Here is a 22,320-nt window from a genome sequence, read left to right on the forward strand (position 1 = left end):
AAAACGCCTCATCTGGACAGGGTCTTAGTGTCTCCGTGGTCCAGTGGTTTGAGCGTTTGGCTCACGACCTGCAGGTCCCGGGTTCAAATCCCGGTGGGGACATATCACGAAGATCACTTTGTGATCCCCAGTTTGGTTAGGACATTACAGGCTGATCACCTGATTGCCCGAAAGTAAGACGATCCGTGCTTCGGAAGGCAAGTCAAACCTGTTGGTCCCGGTTACTACTTACTGATGTAAGTACGTAGTCGTTACATGAGTCATAACAGGAGAGGCCTTTGACGGCTGTCACCATGGTTGATGAGGTTCTAAAACTCGAGATCTAAATCAAGCATCTAAATCAATGCAATCAGAATATACGGCCATTTTTAAACCCTATTTTCATACATTTAGTAGGATAACAACGACCTTCGTGGTCCAGTGGTTTGAGCGTTCGGCTCACGATCCGAAGGTCCCGGGTTCGAATCCCGGTGGGGAAATATCACAAAAATTACTTTGTGATCTCTAGTTTGGTTAGGACTAAATGACCACTTTTAAACCTTATTTAGTAGGGTAACAGCAAGCACATCGTATTAATGTTCAATACGCTACACGCTCTCACTCAAGCGGACAAGGTAGCCGCCGCAGTTTTGTAATTAGACCCATCTTCTCGGTATTCCTCCGTTTGAAGATGCACTGCTTTTAACAACTAAAGTAAACAACAATGTTAGCTGTTTTTAGGGTACCGCACCAAAATGTTAAAAGTAACTCTATGGTATGACTTATAACTCTAAAAAAAAGCTCATGGTAATCGACTGTAGGTTGCCTGAAAATAGCATTATATTGTAATGTTTTTTACTTTTTTATTGTATTGTTTTTGTTTAATATTCAATATATCCTATACTTAAAGGTTGCCTGGAAGAGATTGCTACTTAGCAATAAGGCCGCCTATTGTACTAATTCTATTTCTATTTTGTTTTGTATTTTGTTTTTTCCTGTTTGTGCAATAAAGTATTTGTTATGTTATGTTATGTTTTTTGTAAAGCCATTTGTTTTTAACTTTTTGTAATGATTTTGTTTGCAATCAGACGCATATTTATCTATGTATATTATTTCAGTTAGTAAGTGAAGTTGGGTATCAAATCAAAGAGATTAGGTATTGGCAAATTAAAACAAAACTTTTTTGTCTAAGCCGCATAGTTTATGATTTACGATACATAACATACAGGCTTCCCCTCAATCGACCGGAGGGGGTATGGAGCATACTCCACCACGTTGCTCCACTGCGGGTTGGTGGACGATTTACGATAAGAGATTTAAAAAAAAAAAACCGAATCGGGCGGACAGTACCTACGCATATTTGGTGCGCGATTAGCACCAATAGGTGGCGCGTTTATTTAACTCGCTATACCGACTCACACTTGTCCATTTTTTCTTTTTAATTTCTTTTGTTTGTACGCGGTAATGTTCATAAGCGTATGAAGTTTGTTAGGAATATTTAATGAGGTGTCTTAATATAGGAAGAGTAATTTTGATTAATGATTTCGAAATTTCGGCAGCGGTTTCGGAGGCTTTTAATTTGCCTAAGGCGTTTTGATAAGATTGTTTGGGTATGGCTTGTACAGGGTTATAGCGGGAACGTTGAAGGATGATGGGTAAGCGGGATTTAGTAGTAGCCCATGAAGAACGCTTGACTCTGACCCTGACTCTGATACCTGACGCGGCCGAAACCGGTAATTTTCGAATTTGTTTTCGAATTCATGTTTAGTGAATGATTATCAATTCTTCAGGTTAGGTAAGCGGACCTTGTGAAGATAACACGAAGATATTATGATGACAATGTGTTGCAGAATCTGACAGTCATAAAAATAACCTAAACACAAATCAATTAATAAAAACAATTTAAAACATTCCTTATTTTAACGTGACTTATTGTATTGTTGTCACGTATTGATTCCGTGCTTCGGAAGGCACGCTAAGCCGTTGATCCTGGACCACTAGCCGAAATACCTCCAACAACCCACAATGGAGCAGCGTGGTGAAATATGCTCCATACCTCCTCCGGTTGATTGAGGGGAGGCCTGTGCCCAGCAGTGGGACATAATTATATAGGCTGTTTATGTTATGACTTATGTATTGTATTTTTGTCGCAAATGGCATTAACTACTTGGCCGGAACATTCCTCAGTAACACAAAAAAACAAGCAAAAAAAATATACCTTCCTTTTTTCTTGCGCAACCTAATCCTTTACCTATTAAAAGAAATATATCTTCCTTTTTTCTTGCTTTCGTTTTTCTTTTTTTATTCGCATTGCAAACCAGTGGGCAGTCGGAAATTAAACCGGTAGTAATCCAAATACCCGCCGACACCTTGAGCGCGCTATCTGAACAGGGAAGGACTTAGGGGGCTCAGTTGGGGGCCTAAATCATAATTATATATTATAGTCATACAATAATAATCATGTAATCATGATCATATCATATATTGCGTTCCACATGGTAGAAGATTGGTAACATAAGGCGAGTAAAAAATTACACATATGGACCCGGATTGGGCACAGCAATTTAAAAAAGAGCTACTGTGTCATATTTTTAGGCTTAAACATAATAAACAAGAATAAGTATATATTTTAGTCTCAATAGTAAATTAAAAGAAAACTGCTTGTCATTAAAAAAATCCTGCAGAGTATAAAAACTTTTGTCAATCTTCTTATCGTGTGGGTTATGAGATAGAATACCAATCTCAACAACCCTGGTGTTCGGGTTATTACTGAGTTCCCAAAGGCCCCTGACATGGCTCATGTAACGATTTCATCCTTACATCAGTAAGTAGTAATCGGGACCAACGGCTTAACGTGCCTTCCGAAGCACGGATCATCTTACTTTCCGACAATCGGGTGATCAGCTTGTGATCCTAACAAACTAGGGATCACAATGTGTTTTTTTTATTGAATTTAACCCCCCCGTTAGGTCCCCTGAATGCACCCCCATGGGTACCCCTTAGGGGTGGGGTTAATTCCGTAGTAATTCAGCCTGCTGCGATACAGTAATCTGAATACCATGATTACCATTGTTGAAATACTTCCTCCAAAAGCATTTATGAAGTGAGTAATACATATCCTACCCGTACGGTCACGAACATCAATATGCATTCACTTTGGTACCATGTCACGTGATGTTTTTTGACAAATTGCACTGTAAGTCTCACTAAATGTCAAATAATGTTAGTACGACAGCGTCCTAAAATGGTTCATTGTATTTTTCTTTTTTTTTTGACGTGACTTGTTGTAGATTTGCCGCAGATGGCATTAACTACTTGGCCGGACAAATGGGGAGCGCTGAAGGCTCTCACCCGGTACAACGTTTAAGACAACAGGCCTGAGGGTGCCCAGTAGGGCGCGAACCTCGGCTCAGGGCGTCGTCTGAGAGGAAGAATATTGAAAGGATTAATCGACCCTAGTGGGTCGATAGCGATAACTGCTGAATGAGGCAAATCGTCGACCACGCCGGCGGGGTCGGTATCGGGGTTCTGAAGTGTTTGGTGTCGCGAGCTGATTGGCTGCCTCTATGGCTAGAGTAATCGGGTCGTCGGGATCGTATATTACGTCCTTCGGACGCCGATACTTAAGCGGGAAGGTTCATTGTACATATCCTATCTTACGGGGTAAATCATAGAACATAGAAAAAAGACCGGAGATGGGAGCCATCGGTACGGCAATACAGGACGGAAGGGGTATGTCACAGGGCCTGTAACCTGGAACCTGACAGAGAGCAGTAATTGTCAGAACTATTCAGAAGCGGAGGACAAGAGTCCTAGTACGGCTTTGAAATAGACTGCTCTGGGCGCCATCACTCGTCAGACAAAGTACTGCGGGGCGTAAGGCAAGAGAGAAACCGCCTATTTTTTAAATTAGTGATGATGATGGTGAATGATGATGATCCATGGTATTACTGCTGGTATAAAAGATATAGCTCACGTTGAAAACTACTGCCGTTTCATCTGCTTGCTGCTTTTCTTCCTGAGCATGTCCTGAAATATGATAAAGGGATTTGTAACATGACAAAAAAAATGTTATGGGCGAGGCTGATCCCTTGTATAGGATAGAATAGAAATCATTTATTTTAGATATAAGTAGGTATAGGTACATAGTAGGGTTGAAGGTAATAATTAAAACTTATTTCTAAAAAGGGACATCAGCTCAGCAATATGTTGTGACACTTCGACATTGAGGGAGTTCCACAACGCTGATTTTCAGCTGTGACCCAAAAGTACTAAAAAATAAAAATGCTTAAATCCTTGTCACCATAAGGTTAACGGCCTCCGTGGTCCAGAGGTTAAGCGTTGGGCTCACGATCCGGAGGTCCCGGGTGCGAATCACTTTCAAAAAATCACTTTGAGATCCCTAGTTTGGTTAGGACATTAAAGGCTGATCACCTGATTGTCCAAAAAGTAATATGATCCGTGCTTCGGAAGGCACGTTAAGCCGTTGGTCACGGTTACTACTTACTGGTGTAAGTAAGTAGTGGGTTGTGAGGTGGAATACCAGCCTCATCAACCCTGGAGTCAGGGTTATGATAGAGCCGCCAAAGGCCCCTGACATGGCTCAAAGACAGATCATTATCAGTTTTAAAGGCTTTTTTGCTTGGTTAGGTGTGGGTACTTAATGAAGTAAGTCTTCTTGCGGTAAATATACCTCTCCCTACCCCAATTGGGATATAATCGTAAGCTTATGTTATGTTATATTTAAAGGTAATATTCACCATGTAAAATCCCTGTAAAATCTAAAATATATTTCAAATAAAACATTGCCGTGGGCTCATAAAATCCAACAAGAACATTAATAGCGCGTTCTAATTGACGCGCAGCGCCATCTAGTGGCAACTCGATAGAACTAAAATATTCGAAGGATAAAATTATACACATCTCGCCCACTAAGGACAGACATCTCATATCTTTCCCGCCTTTCAACTCCCGCTTTCCCGTTCGCAACGCGACGCTACCGGCATTCCACCTCTGTGTGTGGTTAGCTTTAGTCTAGTCCAGATAGTCTGACATGGCGTTATTCGCAGCCCTTTAATAGTAAGAAATACCGAGAACTCGTGTCTAATAACAAAAATGCGGAATGCGGCACCTTCCGCCTGCAATAAGGAGCGTTTAGATTAGACAAGTAGCTTGCTTGTAGCTTCTATCCATTTTAAGACATCGTATCAACAGTGGGTGCAAATTGTCTTTGACTCTGCCCACCACATTAGGGAATCCTGGCGTGAGTTATGTATGTGGGATAAGTAAGAGGCTGAATGTTGATTTCTGAACGAAGACGAATAAAGAAAAGATGGATGAGTGACTTGAAATGAACGGAGTGAAATGAACGGTGTGAACGGATTGAGATGACTGATTTTTGAAAATTGTGGAGACGTTGGGTGAGAGTCGAGGCGGAAGGGTGTTATTTTTTTGATCTGCGTATAATATTTTAAATTAAAAGTGTGATGTCTGCGTGCTTGTTAAGAAGAAAATAATAAAAAAAAAGTGTTAAAGGTGCTATTGTGTTTAATTCTCGCCCAACGATCCCACAATTTTGGGGGCTCGTCTAAAGAAGAGGGCGCAGACATTCAGCACGTGTCGGAAAGGTGGCGGCGCGGCGAAATATATTTGATAATTACAAGGCGATCAACAACTGTTTTACGACGACAAGGATATTTGTAACACGGATTAATGATGTCAAGGGAAAAAGGTGATTATTACGAAGCCACTCAGCAACCACAATCCACCATGTTGGCAATGACGGCAGACCTGGTGAACCGGTTTAATGGACAAGATGGAACGTATTCCGTGGATAAATGGATATCTGAGATCGAAGATAATGCAGAAATCTTCGGATGGACTCCATTACAGCAACTGCTCGTAGCGCGACGTTCACTTACCGGTACTGCAGAGTTGTGGCTAAAATCAGAAAAAACTTTCAAGACATGGGACGACCTAAAAACAGCTATATCCAAGGAATTTTCAAGCACATTAGATGCTAAGGCGATACATGAGCTAATGAGCGCACGGAAAAAGAAAAAAGATGAAAGTTGTTTGGACTATCTTTTAGTTATGAAGGAGTTGGGAAAAAGAGGAAAACTTCCCGACTATGTCGCTATAAAATATATAGTTGACGGAATTATGGATTTAGAATCGAACAAAATCATGCTATACGGAATTAAGACCTATGGAGAACTCAAGGAAAAAATACAAGTGTACGAATTATTGAAAGCTAAGACAAGAAAACAATATCAAGAACGTCAAGAAAAACAAAATCATCATGAAAACAAAACTACTTTCATACGTTGTTACAACTGCGGAGATAAGGGTCATTCATCGACGGATTGTCCTAACAAAAGTAAGGGGGCAAAATGCTACAAGTGCAATGAGTTCGGACATATTGCTACATCATGCAAAAATAAGACGGAAATCACGAATAACAGCCAATCGCGAAGCAACGGAAATTATAAGGCATCATGGAATTTCGGAAGACCGAATGTGAACGGAAGATCGCAGTGGCGCCAATCTTATCAATCTCAGAATGAACCAGCGTCAAGTGCAACAACTTCAAGAAATACAACGGCGATGTTCGGAGCGATGGAATCGGCGAAACTCATTTCAAGCGAATACGATGACAGCGGTGACGGCGGCAATATTCAAAATCAAGCTGACAACGTTAGAAAGAATGAATGTATGGAGCGGAATGTCAAGATGACGTCTTCATTTTTGAACAAGAGCGAGATAAGCGTATCCGATGTTTCAACAAACAAGATTGAGGTTATGAAAAATGAAATTATTGCGCGTAAGCCGGAAAAAAATATTGAACTGTGCGGTAAACAAATAAATGCATTAATCGATTCGGGTAGTGACATGAACTTGATACGTGACGACTTTTGTTCAACGATTTGTGTGGAAAAATACGACGAAAACATAACAATGCGTGGACTTGGCGATTCGTGTGTAAGATCTTTGGGACTTATTAAGATAGATTTCTGTGTAGATGACCGTAAATATTATCAAGTGACCTTTCATATTGTTCCAAAAGAGTGTATGCCATATAAATTGATAATAGGTCAAGAATTTTTGAAAACTGTAGTAATGGTTATGAAAGAAGGATCAGTGTGGTTATTTCCGAAAGAAGAAGAGTGGTTGACGAATGTTAATTGTTTTCCTTGCACTGTTGATCTATTAGGTACCGTCAGCGATCCAGCTCTGAAACAAGAAGTTATCAAGTTAGTAGAAAATTACCAGCCAAAGCAGACCAAAGAAGTACCAGTGGAATTGAAGATCATTCTCAAGGACGACATACCTGTGGCACAGCGACCGCGGCGTGTTTCTGTTAAGGAGCAAGAAGAAGTCGACAGGCAGATAGAACAGTGGTTGAAAGACGGAATTATAAAGGTTAGTTACTCTGATTATGCTAGTCCTCTGGTTTTAGTGAAAAAGAAGGATAATACCATAAGGATTTGTGTGGATTACAGGCTACTGAACAAGAAAATAATAAAGGATGAATACCCATTACCAATTATAGACAATCTTATTGACAAACTGACTAATGCAAAAGTGTTTTCAGCTCTTGACTTGAAAAATGGTTATTTTCATTTGAAGATTAACAAGGAGTGTACAAAATATACAGCTTTTGTTACCATGACAGGGCAGTATGAATTTTTAAGGGCACCATTTGGTTTGGCTACGTGTCCTAAGGTTTTCATGAGATATATCACAGCTATTTTCAGGGATTTGATAACACGCGGTATTGTAATGATATTCATAGATGATTTATTAATTCCAGCAGAGAACGAAGAAGAGGCGGTTCAGCGTTTAACAGAAGTACTTCAGATCGCTTCAGAGTATGGACTGAATATTAATTGGCAAAAATCACAACTTATGGTGAAAAAAGTAGAATACCTTGGACATGTTATACAGAATGGAATAGTAATGCCTTCTCCAGAGAAAACTGAGGTAGTATTGAAATACCCAGAACCACAGAATATCAAACAACTACATAGTTTTTTGGGGCTATGTTCTTACTTCAGAAAATTCATTCAAGGATATGCACAGATAGCGCAACCATTAACAGATTTATTAAGAAAAGACAAACAGTTTCATTTCACAGAAGAACATAAACAAGTTTTTAGAACTCTCAAAGAAAAATTAGGAAATGATCCAGTACTAAGAATATATGATCCCACGGCGATCACAGAATTACATACCGATGCTTCTTGTACAGCTTACTCAGCTATATTGATGCAAAAATGCAATGAAGATGGAGAGTTGCATCCAGTTCATTACATGAGTCGAAGAACAACAGAAGCAGAAAGCAAGTACACAAGCTATGAGCTAGAGGCTTTAGCCATCATAGAAGGCGTCAAGAAATTCAGGCACTACCTACATGGAATATATTTCAAGATAGTCACAGATTGTAAAGCCTTTCAAATGACATTGAACAAGAAAGATTTGGCTATGTCTACAAGAGTTGCGCGTTGGATTCTGTTACTCCAAGACTATGATTTTACTATTGAACATCGAAGTGGTATAAAAATGCGACATACTGATGCATTAAGTCGTATTCCATACGTTGCTGTAACAACAACAGACCTACACAAGGAGCTACAATGTGCCCAAGAAAGTGATGATGGTTTGAAGGCAATTAAAGACGTACTGACACAAGGAAAATCATATAATGACTACTATCTACATCAAGGCTTACTATGTAAAGGACCAGATCAGGCATTAGTGGTTCCCAGGAAGATGGAAAATGAAATCATAAGAAGAGCTCATGAAAATGGTCATTTTGCAAAAAAGAAGACTATGGAATTGATTAGAAAAGACTACTACATAGATAACCTAGAAAGGAAAATAACTGAGTTTATATCAGCATGTGTACCTTGTATTTTAGGAAACAGGAAAGAGGGAAAGCAGGAGGGATTTCTACATCCACTGAATAAAGAAAATGGACCATTACACACATTACATGTGGACCATATTGGCCCTCTAGCAGAAACTAAAAAGAAATATAACCATATATTGACTGTTGTGGATGGATTTACAAAATTTGTTTGGATTTTTCCAGTGAAAACAGTAACATCTAAGGAAACTATTGAAAAACTATTGATTTTACAACAGACATTTGGAAATCCAGTTAGAATTGTCAGTGACAGGGGTACAGCATTCACTAGTAAGGATTTTGAAGAGTACTGCACTAATGAAGAAATTCAACACTGTAAAATAACTACAGGAGTGCCAAGAGGAAACGGACAAGTGGAGCGTATTCACCGTACAATAATATCAGTACTTACCAAGATGAACATTGAAGATCCATCACACTGGTATAAGCATACTAGTAAACTACAGAGAGCTTTAAATAGCACCTACCATAGAAGCATAAAGACAACACCATTTGAACTACTTACTGGAGTTAAAATGAGACAGAAAGAAGACCTACAGCTTATAGATATGTTAAAAGAAGAATATATTAGTAATTTTATAGAACAGAGGGAAGAAACAAGGAAAAGAGCTAAAGAACAAATACTAAACATACAAGAAGAAAATAGAAGAAATTTTGATAAGAAAAGAAAAGACAGCACAAAGTATAAAATAGGAGATTTAGTTGCTATTAAAAGAACACAGTTTGGAACAGCTATGAAGCTAAAAGCAAAATATTTGGGACCCTACAAGATAACAGGAATAAATGGAAATGATAGATACAATGTAGAGAAGATAACAGATACTGGTGAAGGACCTAAGAAAACAACTACATGTGCAGAGTATATGAAGAAATGGGAGAGAAATTAAACACCATATTTTAGGTAAATGTAAAATTTAATTATGTTTTTTTTTGTTCCAGGTTTTCACAATTTACTATACAGTATGAAAGGGATGAATGTCGGTTTTTTTTGTAATTTCTTTTTATTATTTAACACTATTAAAAGAAAGTCACTGGATAATAGGTACTTACCAATGGTTATTCAGTTATAAATTATATACTTACTTGTAAACTGTTCCTATAATGATAAGACTTAAGTGATAAGATCTATTTTTTAAATTTAAAAAAGTTTACTTATAACATAAAAATAGTATATGTGGTCAAGACTACAACATTGTTTTGTTATTTAAAAAAAAAGCTATAATACTTTTATGTCATACTTTATAGTTTAAAGAATTTACTGTTTTGTTACATAAGTAATATTATGATAATTGCTATAATTTGTTTGCATTTAAAGTACTCTAAAACATAAACTTACATTTAATTTTGTATATGGGTAAAAACATAAGACTGTATAAAATGTATAAGGAGTTATAATGTACAGAGTGATAAGGTGTATGTGTATGTAAGTTGATAGGTATATAAGGTGATAAGATTGTTTTGTGAGGTTATATGTGAAAGTGTAAGAAGTTGGATGAAAGATGTTGTGTGAGGTGTTGTGATATTATGTTGTGATAGTTATTGTTTAAGTAAATAGTTGTTAAGTGTATTATTGTAGCGTGTGTATGGGTGTGTCTGAGGGCAGACATTGTTCAGGACGGCCGAGTGTGGGATAAGTAAGAGGCTGAATGTTGATTTCTGAACGAAGACGAATAAAGAAAAGATGGATGAGTGACTTGAAATGAACGGAGTGAAATGAACGGTGTGAACGGATTGAGATGACTGATTTTTGAAAATTGTGGAGACGTTGGGTGAGAGTCGAGGCGGAAGGGTGTTATTTTTTTGATCTGCGTATAATATTTTAAATTAAAAGTGTGATGTCTGCGTGCTTGTTAAGAAGAAAATAATAAAAAAAAAGTGTTAAAGGTGCTATTGTGTTTAATTCTCGCCCAACGATCCCACATGTATATATTATATGTAAGTAGCTTGATTAAATTTTTACTTGCAAGGCGTAGTTTTTTTTGCCGATCGGAAGATTTATAACTGTATTAGTGTTAATATTATCTAAATGCTAATTCTATCTGTTAACAGTTTAAATTGTACTTTTGTTCGATTAATAAAAAATATTATTATTATTTGTATGTCGTTTACATATCTCGGGCCTGCGTAGTCTTATTATTATTATTATTTTTATTATCTTAACAATTATTACAAACCGCTCGACAGCTACTGAATGATATTAAAATATTTTGATATGTGTCAAAACCACTGCAAAAATTAATTATTATTCTTTTGTTAAAAGTAGCATTGATTTTCGAAGTTAATTCATGTCTTGTCTAATTTATGTATTAAATTCATTTTGTTTTTTTTTGTTTGTAATTATTTTTTATACTTTATTGTACGTTATGTTGCAAACTGAGAGTGCAATAAATGTGAGTGCCTGTGTGTTTTAAATAAATAAATTACAGTGAAAATAATAGTAATTTCATGTGACTCCTATTTCAAAACAGGTTTTAATTCCTAGTTATTTAGTTAAAGTCTAGTTTATAGTTAGTTAGCTTGTAGTTTTTACTTAGTCATGCAAACACAATTCAGTCGCACGAGCATTAAGTAACTAAACTACTACAAACGAGGCTCGACTCGCCGGGAGAAGTGTAGCGAGCTGTTTTCTCGTGACCTTATATTCTTTTAAATCTCAGCAACTGATGCTAGTAAAAGCGTTGCGTTTTGTTGTGTCTAAAATTAATGTATACTAAGTTACAACTTTTCACACTTAAGCTACAAGTTGTGAAGAGATAAACGGTGAGATAAAACTTTTTGAATGGTAATTTATACTTTATTTTTTGTTAAATGGTGGATTGGCCGTTATATACGGCGATACGGCTCGCCACTTATCACGTTGTTTTGACAGAAAGCTCGGTGAAGCGTAGGTACTCAGTTCATCTAGCGATCATGTATGCACCTTTGAGTAGACCAATTGCTTGTTTCTCAAAATTTACTTAGATAACAAAACATTAAGCTTCTAATACCTAAAAAGGAGTTATTGGAAAAACTTACAAAAAGGCACTAAGATGCTTAATCATTGTCATCTTTCCTAAAGTTCTCCGGTTTTCACAGAGTCCGCTCATTTAACCTGAAGATCTGACATTTTCACAGAGGCGACTGCCTGCTTCCACCCACGAAGGGAAAACCAGTCCAGGTTACCAGTACAGGGTGGCTGGGTGGGCGGGGTGGTTAGTCCAGTAAAAGTTAGGTCACATACCTCCGAAACGCTTTTCTGTGATATTTGAGTATCCTCACGATGTTTAAAAAAAAACCACTAAGATATCAGCAATAAATTTAGGCCATTTGTCACATTTTCTCGTACTTACAAAAGAAATAAAAACCTCGGAGAATTCGGCGTATCATCAAACTTTACAAATTGCCTGTCACTCAATACCCAGGCTTCAGTCGATAGCTCGAAGGCCTAGATTCTTTCCTCTACTAGGCAGATAACCAGTGAAAAATGCGAGGACGGGTCAAAGTCTCTGAAACATTCATTTATCTTTTAGATTTCAACTCTTTCACGGCTTTTAATGAGCTAATAATGAGGTTAATTTTAAGGGAAATTTGGCAAACGAATGTTTGAGAGGAAGTTTCGTTACAGTTATAAAGGTTTATTAATATAAACGAGTGAGGGTTGTGTCGAGAAGTTCTGTTTTTTGGCACAACTTATTTATTAGACTCGGCTGACCAAATCAGTTATCAGGGGGGTTGAAAAGGTCACATCGAAGCAATTCATCTAGAAAAGTAATATAACATAACATATGCTATTTGACATTTGATTGCATTGCGCACTTACTTTTACATCGACTGGTATTCATGTGACGAGGGGAATGAAACTTAAACCAAATACATACATACATAAACTCACGCCTATTTCCTTCCGGGGTAAGCAGAGACTATAGAATTCTATTTGCTTCGATCCTGACACACTTCTCTCGCTTCCTTCACATTCATCAATCTCTTCATACATGCACGCCGGTTCAGAGTAGATCCTACTAAAAAGGTTTAGTACGATCTACTCTCCAATTTGGTCATCTTAAGGACATCTCCAATTTGGTCAATGTAAGTCCTTCTAGGTCTAATAAACCAAAATACACAACATACATAAACCAAATACTCCTTTGACACTTTCATTAAGTACCTATGTTTAAAAGTAATGATTTGACTCGAATTCGATTTGTTTTTTTTTTTGTACCCTATAGTTTTCTAAAAGAAATGCAAACAAGAACAGTAAATACCGTTTAGTAGTTTTCGAGATTGGCCTAAATATATTACATTTACATGAACAAACTTAAATACAATATAACCAATCGAAATTTCAATCAATTTATTTATAAATTGGATCCAATTTTCGATTTAATTTCAGTAACAGATTTTATACATACCCCAGAGGCAAATTAATAAAATAAATGTCGATAGTTTATCAAAATCGTCTATGATTGATGTAATAAATATTATGTTTATTATGACATTAAATATGAAATACTATAATCTTACATCAATTAATATACCTACATTAATCACTTAAACTCAACGCGCCACCAGGGTTCCGCCTCTAACAAAATATATGCAGTTGTAGTTTTAAAAGGGAAGGTATACGAAATAAGTAATTAAAAGAAAACAATGGCCCCGATTCCCGCAGACACCTAATTTTATTTTAAGTTATACCTGTCATTTTCTTATCCGCCGAAAAGGAAAGGGACAGATGATTGACAACTGTTAATTTTAAAATGAATGAATAGCCCGGGCGAATCAATTAGGTATCTCGCTGATATGCAAACCGATTGATGTGTGTCAACTTAATTCTGTAGGGCTATTGACCAATATTAAGTTTTGGAAGGGCGTTTTTCTGATTTAATAGTATAAGAAAATGACAGATATAACTTAAAATAAAATTAGATGGTGTGTACAGGAATCATCACCAATATCACATAATTATTTGCGTAGAGCAGGAGTATTTTTTGAAATGCCCAATAACAAAATTTTAATCATTTTTTTTTGTCCTTCAGTGTACTTATATGGATTTCTCATTTTCACAGTTTTCTACAGAAACACATAAGGGGAATTGTGTTCCGTCAAATAATTGTCAAATAGCAGAATTGCTTTTAGATAAAATGCCTCAATGTGGCCTTTCCCTTGCGCCTGCGCTTGACACACACCTAAATTGCAGGCAGTGTTAAGTTATACTATTATTTCTTTAACACTATAATTTGATTTAATTACTTTATATAAACATAAAACATTTTGACGTCTAAAATTACGAGATTGATTCAAATAATTTGTGTTTTTTGCTTCGCAAAATTAGTTTTGCCTGAGGCTTTCGCACCTTTAAAATGTTTTGGCAATTTGCGTAATTAAAGTAATTACGTATTTAATTCCTTCGGTTTTTAAACTATTTCTTTTTTCATTTTTAATCAATCAATCGGAGGTTGTATGGAGCATACTCCACTACGCTGCTCCAGTGCGGCTTGGTAGAGGTGTTTGGGCTAGTAGCCAGGGACCAACAGCTTAGCGTGCCCTCCGAAGCATGTAATCATCTTACGTTTTCGGACAGGTGATTCAAGCCTGCATTGTCCTTACCAAACAAAGTGATTTCGACAATGTCCCCGTCGGGAATCGACCTTAGATCGTGAGGGGATCGGGAGGCCTGTTCTTACTTTCAAGGCCCATATCAAACGTGTGCGCGATCGCGCCGCGTTTGTAATGGGCCGTCTTCATTGTCTCCTTAACAAGCGAAGTAAATTGTCCCTTAGGAATAAGGTGAAAATCTACACGACTTGCATCCGTCCGATCATGACCTATGCAGGGGTAGTTTTCGCTCATGCGAGTCCCTCTCAAATCCACCGTCTACAGGTAATACAAAATCGTTTCATGCGGAAAGCCACGGGAGCTCCGTGGTTCCTTCGCAATGAAAATCTGCACATTGACCTAGGTCTGCCAACCATTGCCCAATGGCTCAAATTAGCTTCCAAACGTTTTTTCGATTCTGCTCCGCACCATCCGAATCCCCTGGTAGTTGCGGCTTCCGAATACATCCCGCTTAGGGACGGTACTGAAAAGTATCGGCGTCCGAAGGACGTAATATACGATCCCGACGACCCGATGACTCTAGCCATAGAGGCAGCCAATCAGCTCGCGACACCAAACACTTCAGGACCCCGATACCGACCCCGCCGGCGTGGTCGACGATTTCCCTCATTCAGCGCTTATCGCTATCGACCCACTAGGGTCGATTAATTCTTTCAAATATTTTTCCTCTCAGACGACGCCCTGAGCCGAGGTTCGCGCCCAACTGGGCACCCTCAGGCCTGTTGTCTTAAACGTTGTACCGGGTGAGAGCCTTCAGCGCTCCCCATTTGTCCGGCCAAGTAGTTAATGCCATCTGCGGCAAATCTACAATAAGTCACGTCAAAAAAAAAAAAAAAAAGGGGAGGCCCGTGGCTAGCATTGGGATGTATATAGGCTGTTTATGTTATGTTATTTTTTATTTTAGTAATATGCGTTTTATTCCGCGCTACTGCCTCCACATTCTAGTGGCTAGAGCGATGCCGATGGGCTCCCAATCTGGAGCACACCTCGGACACTTCATATCAAAATCTCATTCTTACTGTGTGCAGTTTAAAGCGTATGTGTGAGCGAGACAGTCCGTGCGCTCTCTCTCTCACTCCTTAGCGGCTTACGGTTACTTAAGGCTAAAGACTCGAAGGGGTGAGGTCGGACCCCGATAAAAATTGGTGCGGGGCGGAGAGTCACCGCAGTACAATATTTAGGGAGTGTCCGGGTTTGATTCCTTCGTCAAATTTGTCCTCTATTTGGCTAGAACAGGCTAAATTGGTATTTTAGTTATTTTTTTATGGGAGGTATATTTTCTTCGAATGGTGTTCATTACTTGGCCCTATATACTGGTAACACCAGCCTGTGCGTATGGAATTAATTATTTAAGTCCTAGATAATCTGGATCTATAACTCACAACATTCCTGTCTAGGTTTTAATAGAAACTATAGTAATCGGTAGACCGACAGTTCTATAAAAGTTTACACCCCCCTAGCATTATTCCGTTTTTCACAGGGTCCACTTACCTAACACGACGATTTGACAGGTCCGGTTTTTTATAGAAACGAATGCCTGTCTGACCTCCCAACCCGCGACGGGAAAACCAGCCCAATACAGGTTCACATACCCCCGAAAATGCTTAAAAAATATGAAATGAATAAAATATGTCTATAAAAGTTTACGTATGGTAATTTATCGATATATTTCCTAACTGAAGCCTCGCCAAAAAACATTTAAAATTTAATGTAACAAAGCGAACAAAAATATCAAAGAAAAAGGAGCAAAGTACAAGTACCTAACAAAGTAAAGTAACAAAGCATACACAAATATCAAAGAAAAAAGGAGCAAAGTAACAAAGTAGACTAATATATCAAAGAAAAAAGGAGCAAAGTAACAAAGTAGACACAGATATCAAAGAAAAAAGGAGCAAAGTAACTAAGTAGACACATGTATCAAAGAAAAAAGGAGCAAAGTAACAAGTACCTAACAAAGTAAAGTAACAAAGCAGACACAAATATCAAAGAAAAAAGGAGAAAGTAACAAAGTAGACTCAGATATCAAAGAAAAAAGGAGCAAAGTAACAGGTATCAAAGTAAAGTAACAAACATTTAAAAAGTAAGTAAATAAACGAATGAAGTCGCAGGTAACAGTTAGTTTCCTATACTTCCTTCGGTATTGCTATATTTACTTAAATAACGATCGTACCGAGTTCACATAATGCGATTGACGACACGGTACACCGACTGCTCATAGTTCAAACTACATTATATTATATTAAGCTTTATATAATATAGGTATAAAGCTCAGGGCGTTTATGTAGAGAGGTATGTCCTTACGTGCGTTACTTCAGTAAGCTTACTAAAGATACGGCCTCCGAGGTCCAGTCGTTGAGCGTTGGTCACGCGATCCGGAGGTGCTGGGTTCGAATCCCGGTGGGTACTTAAACTAAGACGGAATATTGCGAAATTCAACCTCTAAGGGAGTAAAAATAGATGGCAGTTTGTTTGAAATTTCACTAATATTAATATTAGGGTTTCACGCGAACGAAGTCACTGGCAAATGTCTGTAACTGTTTTAATGTAACATAACATAACATAAAACAGCCTATATATGTCCCACTGCTGGGCACACGCCTCCCCTCAATCAACCGGAGGGGGCATTTAGCATACTCCACCACACTGCTCCACTGCGGGTTAGTGGTTTTAATTTAAAATCAAGTAAATATTTTACGAGCAAAATACTAACAAGTGCAAAATGTTGTTGTAGGCTAACTGAAGTAACTCATGTTAAACCGTAGTTTGATCTTAATTGGTGCATAGTATAAGTTTCTAAGCGCCGAGCTTGAACCCACAGTGTTTATGTCTAACCCAGTCTATAAAGAGGAAATCTACACTTTAATACCTCGTTCGAGGTATTATTTTGATCTAACAAACATTGTCAACTCCCTAGCTTAGCACAGGGTCCGCTTACCTAACCTGCGGGCTTAGCACCGTAAGCATGCGACTCTTTCTCGCCGCGACAGAGATCGTCTGTCTCTTTCTGTGCAGTACTGTGAGAGAGTGACGGGTGACGTATGTCGAGGCGAGAAAGAGTCGCGCGCTTACGGTGCTAAGCCCACTGAAGGTTTGACATCTCCAGTTTTTTTACAGAAGCGCCTGCCTGTCTGACCTTCCAACCCGAAGGGAAAACCGGCCCAATACAGGTTAAATCATAAATCTCTGAAACGCATTTCTCTGGTAATTGCACGTTACATTAATTTATGATCCAAACATGAATTTGAAACTCATTGTTTTAAGCCTGTGTTGACCTGCGACCTCAAAGTCGAGCGTTCTTAATAAGTAAAACAAATATGGAACGCATTCAGCTGTTCATCTTCAGAGACAGAGGAATTATGTCCTTCCTAACATGATGGGCCATCATCATATGGGCGAGGGCTGTTTCCTCTACGGCTCATCTTCATTTACGTCACTTTTCGTACATTTGCGGTACATGGCATTAACTGCTTGTCCGGACAAATGTGGAGCGCTAAGGTCTCTCAACTGTTACAAAAATGAAGACAACAGGCCCAAGGGTGCAAACCTCAGCTCAGGGCGTCGTGTGAGAGAACGATTTTATCAATCGATCACAGGACTTAGTGTCAAATGTAAAAAAAAAACTTTTAATCATGTATCAAATCAAATATACTTTATTGCACAGAATTAAATTTCAACAATCAGACATAACACATGACTACAGTACAATTGGGCAGTACACATAGCGAGGAGAACCGATGGCCGATGGGGCGGAAAGATTCTGGAGTGGCGACCACGTGTCGGACGACGCTCAGTGGGTAGGCCCGCTACAAGGTGGACCGGCGATCTGGTGAAGGTCGCGGGAAGCCGCTGGATGCGGGCAGCGCAGGACCGATCGTCGTGGAGATCCTTGGGGGAGGCCTATGCCCAGCAGTGGGCGTCGTACGGCTGATGATGATGATGATGACAGTACAATTTGGGCGACGGCCCATCCCATTAGTTACGACAGGCGTGATAAAAATATCCTAGTTTATAAATGCATGATTGTCACGATAAGCTTAACTTCCTTTACAAATCCAATCATTCAAAGAAGAAAACTGATGACCACAGAATGCCAAAACTACGTTGAATTTACCGTGAAAGTTACTCCATACTCCACCAATATTTTCAGGCCCGGACTGATGACGATAATTCTATTCTATTTTCTTTGTTTGTGCCTGCATCGTTCAGAAACGATGATTCTGCCAACGTCAAGGTTCAAGAGAAAATACTTAACATTAAAATATAACTTTGATGGAAGAGATCGCTCTTAGCGATAAGGCCGCCTTTGCCCACCTTAGAATAAGTTTATCCTGTAAATGTTTTGTGAATTTGTGTGCAATAAAGTGTTTTATTATTATTTTTATGTATATATCTATTATTTTTATGTATATAATTACAGGGCGAACACGGCTAGACAGCCGCGGCTACCGCCGCCACCGCACGTCGCCGACGTCTCCTTCTCCGGGCGGGATCCAGCCTCTCCCGGTCCCGTTCCGCGGCCTCTTTCTGAGTCATGACAGACTCGCAGAAAGCGACCATCGCCTTCCATTGCCTTTCTCCCGACAGCATAGCCGCAACTATGGCAGGGGGAGAAAGGTCAGCCCCGACCTCTGAGACCAGGGTTTGTCGCTCCGGGATCCACGCGGGACACTCCTCCAGCGTATGCTGGGCGTCGTCCACATCGTCACTGCAGTGATGACACTGCGTTGTTACTTCGCGTCCAATCCGATGCAGGTACTGACCGAAACAGCCGTGTCCGGTGAGCACCTGTGTTAATCGGAACGTGCCGTTCCAGATTTTCTCCATCCATGGGGCAAAAGATGGTAATATTGCCCCAACGACTCTTTGTCGTGAGGAACGTGGCTCCTCAAGTCGCGCTTTCCACTCCTCGAGCGCCCTAAGGTGTTCTCGCTCTCTGAGCCTCTCTACAGCTCGTTGAGGCTCCCCGCTCTGGCGAATGCTACGAACGAGATGGTATGTTCGCGCATCCATGTCCACTAAGATGTCTAGAGGCGGGCATCGGGCCAAGAGCATGGCAGCCTCATGGGATATTGTGCGGTATCCCCTCACTATTCGGATGGACACTCTCCGCTGCAAACTGTTAAGTTTGCGCCGCCGGTCGCTCGTCAGGCTAGGGGCCCAGACAGGCGCACCGTATAGTGCCATCGAACGCACTACCCCGGCGTAGAGACGCCGGACTCCCTCTCTCGGCCCGCCGAGGTTGGGAAGAATGCGATGAAGGGCTCCGATCACTTTCTCGATCCTGGGGTAAAGGCGGTTGTGGTGTTCCCGGAAATCCCACCGGCCGTCCAGGATAAGGCCAAGGTATTTTATTTGCCTTCTGATCGGAACTTGGACATCGCCGACGCGGATCGACGAGTCTGGTGGCTCCTTACCCCGTGAGAGGTTGTGGAACCACAGCGCCTCGGTCTTGTGCGGTGCTAACTGGAGGCCAAGACCGTGTATTTTCCGGGTAACACATGCCACCCCCAACTCGGCAAGTCGAGTCGTCGACTCAAAGTTGTCCCCGTTTGCCAGCATAAGCGTGTCGTCCGCGTAGCAGACGACATGAACACCAGCGGGGAGGTCGGCTCGCAGGACTGAGTCATAGGCAAGATTCCAGAGCAGAGGACCTAAAACGGACCCCTGTGGAACCCCGCAATAGACAGGTCTCCGATGGACCTCGGCATCCCGTCCCATGTATGTTATATGCCTGTCTTGAAGATAGGCACCAACTATCCCTCGGAGATAGGGAGGTACTTGGTGATACACCAGGGCCTCCCTAATTGCCTGCCAGGGCAGGGAGTTGAAAGCGTTGACAATATCTAGACTTATTGCCAACGACACCCCGCCCTCGCTCACGGCTTCATCCGACAGAGAGCGGACGCGAAGGATCGCGTCCACTGTCGATTGACCTCGTCGGAAGCCGAACACGGGCCTAAACCAAGTGATAACTCATTTAATAAATTGGGTTAAGTTGCAGGTCGGTCTGTCTGTAAGAATTTTCGGACTATTCGGCATGTATTTAATATTGTGGCTTTTTGTAGAACACTATAGATCGGTTAGGTTAAAATAATCGGTGGATAGTCCAATGTTGAAGATTGAACCTAGAAAATAACAACACAATTTGTTAGAATGACATTACAAAACACAGGGTTTAAGTTTGCGGAACAAGGAATGAAGGTTAAGACTAGACAAAAAAAAAAGTTTATAAGTTTGTTCTTTCCCTTAACATATATTTTGACAGAATTACATGACTTACTTGAGGTCACATATTAGCACCAACCCACAAAACGACACAGTTGACATCATATCAGCGAGAGGCCTATTTTATTCGCCCCGATTATCTATTCATTTTAATATTAGTCTCTCATAACGACAGGTATAATTTAAAATAAAATTAGGAGGTGGCAGGAATAGTAGCCATTATGAGGCTAATTTCCAACTACTCAAATCAGGTAATTTTTACTAAACGTCAAAACACGAAATCACTATGAGTAAAAAACGCACATGTGACGTCATAGAAAAACGTGATAACGCGTCATACTTATTATTACGCTTACATGATAAAACGTAAATAAGTAAAATAAAAAAGAAAATGTCTTTCGACGGTGTTAGATATGTTTTTATTTATTACTAAAGAATTTCATAATTTATGTCTAACCTAGGACACGTACTTACTACCCAATTATAAAAAATGCATTTGCTATGTGACCTTGTTGACCCCCCCCTCCTTCACCCCCCGCCCTTCTCCACCCGCCCCAGTTCTCAATCCGGGCCTGGATATTTGAATGGAAAACAAGATAGAGCACGTCATGATAAAAGCGTAAAATACTCCTACACGCCTCACACGCAACGGATATCGATGATATCAGCAAAGATATTTCATATTTTTTTCTGCTGGGCGAGGTTATTCTTACTGGAAGCGCCAGAGGATTATTGGTATGTGCAATGTTATTTTTCAATAAACACGTTAGAATTTATATACCTACATAGACATACTATGGCAAGAAAAAATGTGCCCCAGGTATGGGACATGCACGCATGAGTTTCAATTTTACTGCCTCGTATGTGGTTCATACACAGTGAACGTGTTAACAATGAGACATGACACATGAATACAGTACAAATTGGGCGACCTCATTGCTCTGCAATTTCTTCCAGACAACCACAACCAGGATGTGGTTTTGGGCAAAGGAATTATCACTACACAGTATAAAACAAAGTCGCTTTTTCTGTCCCTATATCCATATGTACGCTTAAATCTTTAAAACTACGCAACGGATTTTGTTTTAATAGATAGAGTGATTCAAGAGGAAGATTTAAATGTAAAATAACATCCATTAAATAGTGGAAAAATACTGTTATTTTTGAAGTTTTTAATGTGATGTCGTAAATGATTTTATTTTTTCCTCAGCATTGCACCCGACTAGTGACCCATAGGTGCAAAATTACAACTCAAGCATTGACATCCTATAAACAAATAGACTTACATTGGCTAAGGAGTTTTAAAAAAGCGTCAAATTCAAATGATTCAAATAACGTCCAATCCGTGTTGTAAATACGGTTACATTAAGTTGTGTATAAGTTCGTTCTCTTAAATGAAGATATCATGACTGTTCAATTAAAGTGCAATATCGGCTGTACAGTGTCGTTAAACACGCTGTCGTTTGTGACAAGATGCGCTGCACTTTTTTTTACAGAGATTGCTTGTCTGTTTGTTATAAGAAGTATATGAATAGAAGCATTTATTCACATTATTTCTTTACATACAATAACTTTTATAAAGGAAGATGCAGATA

The 22,320-nt window shown here is 39.4% G+C and overlaps 2 protein-coding genes across 2 annotated transcripts in view; both read right to left on the reverse strand.

Annotated features, from left to right (window-relative positions):
* LOC126378048 (titin-like) overlaps window positions 1-22,320 on the reverse strand; it is a 795,425-nt gene that overhangs the window by 576,717 nt on the left and 196,388 nt on the right. The gene's annotated exons all lie outside the window — the stretch shown is intronic.
* Window positions 18,929-22,320, reverse strand: part of LOC126377997 (uncharacterized protein K02A2.6-like) — a 72,067-nt gene continuing 68,675 nt past the window's right edge. The window contains exon 2 of the mRNA XM_050026016.1: window positions 18,929-20,456. Within this exon, the coding sequence (XP_049881973.1) occupies window positions 18,929-20,456 (1,528 nt within the window). The remainder of the gene's footprint in view (window positions 20,457-22,320) is intronic.

This window comes from Pectinophora gossypiella, chromosome 25 (genome assembly GCF_024362695.1).
Source record: "Pectinophora gossypiella chromosome 25, ilPecGoss1.1, whole genome shotgun sequence".
Lineage (NCBI taxonomy): Eukaryota > Metazoa > Arthropoda > Insecta > Lepidoptera > Gelechiidae > Pectinophora > Pectinophora gossypiella.